Source organism: Tupaia chinensis, unplaced genomic scaffold (genome assembly GCF_000334495.1).
Source record: "Tupaia chinensis unplaced genomic scaffold, TupChi_1.0 Scaffold000074_1, whole genome shotgun sequence".
NCBI lineage: Eukaryota > Metazoa > Chordata > Mammalia > Scandentia > Tupaiidae > Tupaia > Tupaia belangeri.
This window is the reverse complement of record NW_006159534.1, coordinates 3,818,518-3,827,979: the sequence shown is the minus strand read 5'-3', so window position 1 is coordinate 3,827,979 and position 9,462 is coordinate 3,818,518. Positions and strand designations below refer to the sequence as shown.

Below are 9,462 nucleotides of genomic sequence, written 5' to 3'. Positions count from 1 at the left end.
GCCCAGATCTCAACATGATGGACTCTTTCTTATGGACCTTTACCTGATTTTCTAGTCCAAAATGGTTCATTAGTCACTGTATCAAAACACCATCTTTATTTTCACCTTAGTAAGGTCACCACCTCTGTGTTTGTTTCTGTCTCCTTCACTAAAATGCAGACTCTGTGAAAACTGGCATGTATGGCCTTGTACTCTTGCACCATTCTAAGCAATTTATATATGATAAGGTATTTATTTCCTAATCCTATCCTAATCATAACCCTATGAGATTAGTTCACTATTATTACCCTTATTTTACAAATGATTAAACTGAAGCAGGGAAAGACTGGTAACCTGTTATGAAGTGACAGAGCAGGGTTTTAAACTCAAGCAGTCTGACTCCAGAGTCTTAATTCTTTTTTTTTTAATTTTTGTTACTTAGTTTTTATTTTATAATCATAAACTTAACTTTGCAATTCAGTTAGATTTGGAGGGGAATAAGGAAAATATGGAACCCAAAGAACTGCAGTGAGAGCACAGGTTACAGGACATAGCGAGCAGATGGGGTGGAGGGTGCTCTCCTGAGCTACAGAAGGAGTGGTCTGGTGGTTAAGAGAAAACAAGTCGAATCCTTCACAGTTGTCCACAGTCAGCAATGGTGATCATCTTGCTGGCCTTGTCATTCTTGGCCCCAAAGCGCTCCATGGCTTCCACGATATTCATGCCCTCTTTCACCTGGCCAAAGACAACATGCTTGCCATCCAACCACTCAGTCTTCTTGCCAGTGCAGATAAACTGAGAACCATTTGTGTTGGGTCCAGCATTTGCCATGGACAAGATGCCAGGACCTGCATGTTTCAGGATGAAGATCTCATCATCAAATTTCTCACCATAGATGGACTTGCCGCTAGTACCATTATGGCGTGTGAAGTCGCCACCCTGGCACATAAACCCTGGGATAATTTTGTGAAAGCAGGAACCCTTATAACCAAATACTTTCTCTTCAGTGCTCAAAGCACGAAAGTTTTCTGCTGTCTTTGGAACTTTGTCTGCAAACAGCTCGAAGGAGATGCGGCCCAAGGGCTCACCTTCAACAATGATGTCAAAGAACATGGTAGGGTAGACCATGTTTGAGGGCGAGACACTTGAGCGGCGGCGTCTGCAAAGCCAAGCCTTACTTCTTAATCACTTTCCAAATGCCACCTTTACAGGGAGTTGGGGAAAATTATTCAGTTAGTTGATGTCTACTAAAAAGCAGACCTCAAGGTGAGATTAAATATACAAGAGACTTTTTGGTGGAAACACCAGTCAGAGAATATGGGAAAGGAACCAGAGAAAGCTGGAAGAAAAGTTAGAACATGATAGAGTTCTGACCCTTGTGAAAGAGAGAGGGAGACAAAAAGAAAAATGGAAAGAAAGAACAATCATAGATTGAGGTATAATTTTCTGAAGGTTTCAAGAGAGCCAGGAAGTCCTCAAGCTGGAATCACCTAGTAGAAGAATCCCACCTCTTCCAGGACCTGGCTTGCCTTAGAACCTCTGCCATGGTCAGTCATTATCTGGGAGAAGTCTGTGGGAAGTGTGACCGCAGAAGGAATTTGTTCTGGGTCTTGAGCATGGCAGCTGGGACTATCATTTACTAGCATTTCTTAGAGTAGGAGACCTGAGGTTATATTTTCATAGTGTCAGAGACATTGTCTGACTCATTATAGTATCTCCAACATATAGACCAGTGTCTAGCACATAGCAGGCTCTCGCTAAATCATTGTCAATTAAATGAATCAGCCCTTGGAACATATAAGGTACTCAATAATTGGCAAATATGGATAAATAAATAAATGAAAATGAAAAGCAAATAAAAACAAGTCTAAGTAAGTAACTCCTCTGCTGCTTCTCTCCTCTCCTCATAGCTCCTCTGGTGAAAAGCAAGAGCAGGGGAAATGGGATTAGGATCACAGGAGACAAAGTGTATATGCTTCACCCTTTCCCCCTGGTAATGTTCCATTTAGGCCATGATTTACAAAGACATGTAGTTTGCTCCAGGGAAAAGAATGAGACTTGGCTGTGGTTTGGGCAGGTGCATTTACAGACACTTCAGACCACATTTCAAGCACTTAATCCACATGAAATAATGATAGTTCACTCTCCTGAACCCATTCCAAGCTGGCTAGATATATAGCTTGATGTAATGTGTCACAGAAGCTTCAGGCAGGGTGTCTAAGGCTCACAATTTCCTTTTCTTCTCTCTTTTCTTCTTTTATTTTTGGAGGGAGGGGTGCTTAAAATAACACAATTTATTCTCCTATTGTTCTGGAGGCTTGAGGTCTGAAATAAAGATGTCAGTAGGGTCATGTTCCCCACAAAGGCTCTGAAGAAGTGTTTCTTCTTGCCTCTTTCTTGCTTCTGGTGGTTGCCAGCAATACTTGCATTCATTTTGTTTTAAAACTTATTTATTTATTTCTTGAGAGAAAGGAGAGAGAGAAACTCCCAACGGGGTTCTGATACCAAGATCCATATCCGGCCTTCAAACAATCTTAGGTCACAGGCACATGATGTGTGCATAGCATATTTAAGGAGGTCACTAGACTTGAACTGGGACTCTCCCCATGTAAGATTGTTTTGGTTTATCACTGCCCCACCACTTGGCCTCCATATTCCTTGACTTGTAATGACATCATTTCAATCCTGCCTTCTTGTTACATGGCATTTTTTTTTGTCTCCATATCTAAATTTTCTTTTCTTTTTTTAAATTTTATTTTTAATTATGATAAAATATACATAACATAAAATAGACCATTTTGGCTATTTTTAAATGTACAGTTCAGTGCCATTAATACATTTATATTGTTGTGCAACCATCACCATTGTCCATCTCCAGAACCTTTTTCATCTTATAAAACTAAAACTCTGTACCCATTAGATAACAATTCCCCTTCCTTTCTACCCCCAACCTCTAGCAGCCACTGTTCTATTCTCTGTCTCTATCAGTTTGGCTACACTAGGTGCCTCAGGAGTGGAATCATACGGTATTTATCTTTTGTGATTAACTTATTCTACCTGGCATAATATACTCAAGGCTTATCTATGTTATAGCATGATTTGAGGAGGTCCTTGCTTTTTAGGGCTCAATAATATTCCATCCTGTGTTGCGTTATTCTGCTAGGACTACCATAACAAAATACCTCAAACTGGATGTTAAACAACTGAAATTTATTTCTCACAGTTCTGGATGCTCAAAGTCCAAAATCAAGGTGTAGGGAGGTTTGGATTCTTCTGAGCCCTCTCTCCTTAGCCTCTGGATGACTGCCTTCTTTCTGTGTCCTCATATTGTCATCTTTCAAGCTATGCTGTCTATGTCCTAATCTCTTTTTATAAAGGCACTAGTCATATGGCCCACCCACATAACTTTGTTTTCTATCTCCAAATAGATACATTCTTAGGTATTGGGAGCTAAGACTTTAATATATGAATTTGGGGAAAACACAATTCAGGTTATAACATGGTACAGTCACCAAAATTGGGACCTTCATGTGGATACAATTCTATGATGTATTTGATAAACTTTGTTCAAATTTTGCCAATGGTTTCAAGTCATTTTCCTGATCTAGATAAAACACATATTGTATTTGGTTGTCTTTTTTATCTCCTTTAATCTGAAATTATTCCTTGATCTTTCTTTATTTTTTATTACTTTGACAGTTTGAAGAGTACCAATGAGTTATTTTAAACAGTGTCCTTCAGTTTGTATAATGCTTCCTCGTGATTAAATTCAGGTTATGCAATTTGCAAAGATTACTACGGAAATGTGTTCTCAGTACATCAGCATGAGGAGGCACATAACAATCTGTCCTATTACAGGTGGTGTTATCTTTGGCCATTTGGTAAAGGTGATATCTGCCAGGCTCTTCCATTGTCTTTTCCCCCCTTTGTACTAAATATTTTATGGTGAGATATTTTTGAGATTGTGTGGGTACCTTTTTCTCTTATACTTTTGTCTACTAGTTTTTACTTTCGTTGAAGATTCTTGCCAAACAACTATTCCTGTGGTGTTTGCTAAATGGTAATCTTCTGTTTCTAGTATTCTTTCTAAATGTATTCATTGGCATCTAATAGGAGAAATAGCTTTCCTTTCTTAACCAGTTGTTTACCTGTTCAATTATTTATTTATTTTTCTGAGGGCTGAGGGATTTTTATTTTGGTCCATGAGTGATAATTCAATGTATTTTCACTACTCAATATTTTTCTAGATTTGACCACCAGGAGCTCATTCAGTTGGTTCCAGTGTCCTTTTGAAATGGTATTAGTATTTTTTGAGAATTTCCTAGTCTTGGCACTGAAGGATAATCCAGGCTCATCTTGTGCTTTTTCTGTCTAAGCCTTAGAATGTGCCTTTTCTTCAAGGAGACCTGGTTCCTTTTACTGGCAAATAGTATTTTATTGAAATGCTTTTCTTTCTAAATAATGGATACTACATTTACCCTTTGATATGAGGGTATAGTAGCTTCTAGATCCTCTCAGAAGACAGATCTATGGGAACCAGCAGTTAGTGTAATGGCTATGTCACTGGACTCCCATGTAGTTGACTGCGGTTCACATCCCGGACCTGGTGGCTTAAAACTCACGCAGGGTGCGTGTGCGTGAGTGCCCAAGATCCTGAGAGGAGAATGGAGGAGAAGGGATTGTGATGTGGCCATCCCCCCTGAGGGGTGATTTCTTGCTTTCTGTCTCTCTGTCTCTCTCTGTCTGTCTGGCAAGCGCATGTGCCGTATAGCAAAAATCTCTCAAAAACAAAAAACAAAACAAAAAGAAGACAGATCTATAAAATATATGTATGACTACATTCACATATTCACACACACTTTTCACTTCCTATATCTATTTATATTTTTAAAAATAATTATTTTTTATTAATTAATTTATTTATTTTCAATTTGACCAGAGAGAGAATGGGGGAGACAAGGAAGTAAGAAAGCAAGCCACCAGGTGTGGGACTCGAACTGTGGTCGACCATGTAGGAATCCAGCACCTCAACTACCATTCCATTGGATGGCCCCTATATTATTTTCTTTTTAAAAAAAGACATAGGAGGAAAAGAAATCACCCTTAAGAGACTCTCACATCACAGTCCTCCCCACAGCCTTTCCAACTGGCCAGCATCATGGGCCATCTGTGCATGCCCAGCATGTACAGGCTGACTTAGGACACAAACCCTGATCTTCCACATGGCTTCCAGCACTGCAAAGCATTACACCATAGATGGGTTATTGAGGCCAACCATCAGTCTGCATACATTTTTAAACTTAGGGCTTATACTGATGCTTCAACTTCAATCTGGCCTGCATGAGTTTTTGTTTTGTTTCCCCCCTAATATTCTCCTTTTCCTAGCTCCTTTCTCTAGAAAGAGCAACCTACTTCCCATTATCTGTATTTTCTGATTTATACAATACCCACAAAGTAGTTTCAGAATACCTGAACCATAACCCTGTGGAAAACAGACCTACTAACTGAATAGCAATATTTGAGTAGCTTTTCTTTTTTCGTTTTGTTTGTCTTCGGCCTTAAAATATGTAGTCCAACTATTTTCTAAAGTTACTCAGTTATGGGGCTGGATGGTGGTGCAGCAGTAAAATGGAATGCACCTTACCTGTCTGTGTGGGAAGGTTCTAGGTTCCCTTCCATTGTTAAGTTTAATTATATATCTATTTTTTTTGAATATGTGAAACTTAAAATAATTCTAAAGTCACAACAATAGAAACACTTTTCACTTGCAGTGTCACTACCCCTATCCCTTCTACCATGCAGCCCTTTCTTTTCATTTTGTTTTTATCCATCATCTCTAGGTAACCAGTATTAGTTTCTGGTTTACCCATTCCATTTTTTTTTCTTGTTTTAACCAATGAACAATTTTATGTATATTTTCTTATTTCTCAGTTATTACATTTAAAGTAGGATATTAGCAACACTTTTGTGCAGGTTGCTTCTACTTACCTAACCTGACATCCTAAAAATTACTCCTGAAATGATCCAGTCCATGGATAATTCCCTCATTCTTTGTTACAGCTGCTTAGTACTGTGCTCTGTAGAGGTACCATGGTTTACTCACTTGGCTATATTTTGTTATTTAAGTTGTTTCTAATGCTGTGCAATTACAAACAAGGCTATAATGAATCATCTTTTACACATGCATTTCCATATTACTTAGGGTATATTTTTAGGGTAAATTAATTCCTGGAATTACTTATAGAAGTTGCTTTGTCTCTCTTGCTTAGTCAGTAGGTAAGTACATATATATAATTTTTTCTTTATTCATGATAGAACATATGCATATGAGGGAGGGGAGCACCTTCCATAGGGTTTGGCCACACGCGTAATCCCCTCCCTCCAGTCCTCCAGTTTATCAGAGCCTGGACATCTGCATGCTTGCCCAGCGTGTTTCGTGTCAACCAGATCGGGAATTCAAGCCACAGTCACCATGTAGCGGTCCAGCTTCTCTTGAATGGTGCATCATGGAACCCTAGTCCATATTTGAAAATTGTATATTGCTAAATTCTCCTCCAAATGAATTGTACTAGTCTATATCCTCAACCTGCAGTTTGAGAATGCTTATTCCCACATAGCATCACAAACAAAATGCCTGTTTTTAAAATAAGTTTTCACCTTTCAGATGAGTGAAAAATGATATTTTAGTGTTTTATTTGCATTAAATTAATTTGCATAAAATCTAATCCATGAGTGAAATTAAAACATCTTCTCATATGATTTAGGGTCATTTTGTGTATTCTTCTGTGAATTGTCTATTCATGTCTTGTCAATCTTTTTATCAGGTATTAGAGTCTTAATTTGTATGAGGCTTTACATATTAGAAATGATAGCTTTTATTTATGATGTATGTTATAAGTATTTTCTTCCAGTTTTGGTGGTTTAATCATGTAATTTTTGTTTTATATAATCAAACTTATCATAAAGGTGGATGATTTCAAAACTATGCTTTATGAAGCGGAAAGAATTTCTACAGAAGAGCTTGAAATGCAACGAAGTCACAAATCTTTACTATGTGAACTGTCATGTGAAAAGAGTGGATTTATTCCTTGTTTTTCCCAAGGAAAGCACCAGGTTAAATGACTTGAAGTCAAAGGAAGCAACTTTTGCCATCATGCAAGAAAGGGCTTTCTTGTGACATGAGAACCTTGGATTCACAAATGGCTTTTCTGTGTCACTGGCAGAATTAAAGGTTCCTGACAGTCATGATGTCTGCTATTCCAAAGGTCAAATATTAGCATTTAGTTCAAAGTGAGATGCCAGTTAAGCTGGAATAGTGAGCCCAAAATGGACTGTCAAAGGCAGGAATGGATTATGACATTGAGTGACAAAGTAAAGTGAAAAAACTAAGGAAGTCAAGAGCTTTACAATGCAAATAAGAATGGTAAATAGGAGGAGGACTGGATCAGTCCTGGAAATGTGGGTTAGTGTCCTTTAATATTTTTATGAGTTCCTGCTACAGGTCCATACAGGCAAATTGAGTCAACAGAAACCATAATAATGAACACGTGATTGATTTATATTTTTATAAATATTGATTAAGCACTAGTATGACCCACATTGGTTGAATGTTCAAAATAAGAAAGACATTTTCCCAGTATTTTTCAAAAAATTTATTTATTTAATTTTATTAATTATAATTATTTTTTGTTAATTTGCTATAGGGCATGTGTGCTCATCAGAGAGAGACAGTGAGAAATCAAGCTGCCAGGTCCAGGAGTTGCACTACGGTCAGCCGCATGGGAGTCCAGCGCCTTAATCACCATGCCACTTTCTGGCCCCACATTTTCCCAGTTTTACAAGGCATGCAGTCTTTACAGCAGTTGCTTACCAGTTCTGAATCTGTGTACCAGAACTTCACCTAGGTCAAATTATTTTGCCTAGCATATAAGAAAATCAGGAAATACCATCTCACTGAAATTCAGGTGACTTATCTGGCTGGGCTGAACTAAATAAATTATCATAACTTTTATTACAGATACTTAAGACTTTATATGATGCAATTATTGTAACTATCCTAGAAGTGTTTTCAGTATCCCCATGAGAGTTTTGAAGGGAGGAGTAGAGATGACACCGTGGAGAGTAATAATCATCCCAGTCTTGACGTGAGTCAGTTGAGGACCTGGAGTAAAACCCCAAACCTCAAGCTCATAATCTCCATTCAGTGACTAGATCACACAGCCTGGCAACTTGGCATCCTTGGGCTTTAATTTCCATAAACATACAGAGACATCCCAGCATTTATGGAATGGTTAAAAAAAAATGGCTTGAGACATCAGACTTTTCTTAACCTTCAAATTTAATCTAGTGGTCCTCTAGCTTACAGAATAGACGCCAAAGACTTGTTCAGCTTGAGAGCTGGAAGTTCTTTACACCTTTTCCAACCTCCATGGTCACCTAGACAGGTGAGGCTATCTCCTCAAAGTCACAGCCATAAATGTCATTTCAGGGCATTCCATACTCTGGCTGCTAGGTACATCTTCATCTTTATCTCAGGCTATTTCCCTCTTGTTTTCTGTGATCTAACTGTCTAAAGTTTCTTTTTGCTCCTGTGTGTGATACTCTCTCTTGCCTCTAAGCCTTTCCACGTGCTTTTCCTACTCTTAGGATTACTTTTCCTTTCTCTTTCTCTGGATAAGTCCCACTTATTTTTTTTTTTAATCTCAGTTTAACCTTCAGACTGAGTAGAAGTCCTTTCATCCATGTCCTCAGATCACCCTTTTTATCCCTCTTGGAAATGCTCGTTGTGTTTGCAATTGCACATTTAATGCTAATTTCCCCAATAAATCAGCGAACATTTTTTGACTGATGCATCACTGTCAACATTGCCCAACATTTTTGCACATAGTGTTTACTCAATAATTGTTTGTTAAAGTGTTTTTTAAGTTGTTTCTAACACTGTGCGAACTTAGTTTTCCTGGTTCCCAGTGTGACATTATCCCACATACAAGTCCTCCCTTTCTGACTGAACATTCTTTTCTATAGAGACGGTAAGAGATGTTAGCCAGGACTAAGTATGTTCTCTGAGGATCATATATTACTTAAAAAGTAACCTACTTAAGAAAATTATTTGAAAGAAAATGGATGTGGCCTCACGTGAGAGAACAATTGCAGCAGAACCATTACCCAATTTGTAGAACAAAAACACACATTTGGTTTGGTCAAATTGTGGATCACAGCAAATTTCACGCTGGATTATCTAGTTAGTAAGATCAGCCAACTTAGGTATTCAATGGCATTCAACCCTTATATCCAAGGGTTCTCGTGAATTCAAGAATACTTGGAGAAATTCTAGAATACTTGGGTAAAATTCAAATAAAGTTCCATTTGTTCATATGCCCTAATAAATATGTCAAATAGTTTGGTCTAAAACTTATAGTGACAGTTTAAGTAGTACATTTCTTTTTTTTTTTTTTTTTTTTCTGAAGGGGTTTTTCCTATAGG

The 9,462-nt window shown here is 37.9% G+C and overlaps 1 protein-coding gene across 1 annotated transcript; it reads right to left on the bottom strand.

Moving 5' to 3' along the window:
- Nucleotides 1–612: 612 nt before the first annotated feature.
- Nucleotides 613–1,113, bottom strand: LOC102489566 (peptidyl-prolyl cis-trans isomerase A). Its single transcript, XM_006142319.1, has one exon. It carries the CDS (start codon nucleotides 1,105–1,107, stop codon nucleotides 613–615), a length of 495 nt encoding a protein of 164 aa, XP_006142381.1. The 5' UTR covers nucleotides 1,108–1,113.
- Nucleotides 1,114–9,462: the final 8,349 nt, after the last annotated feature.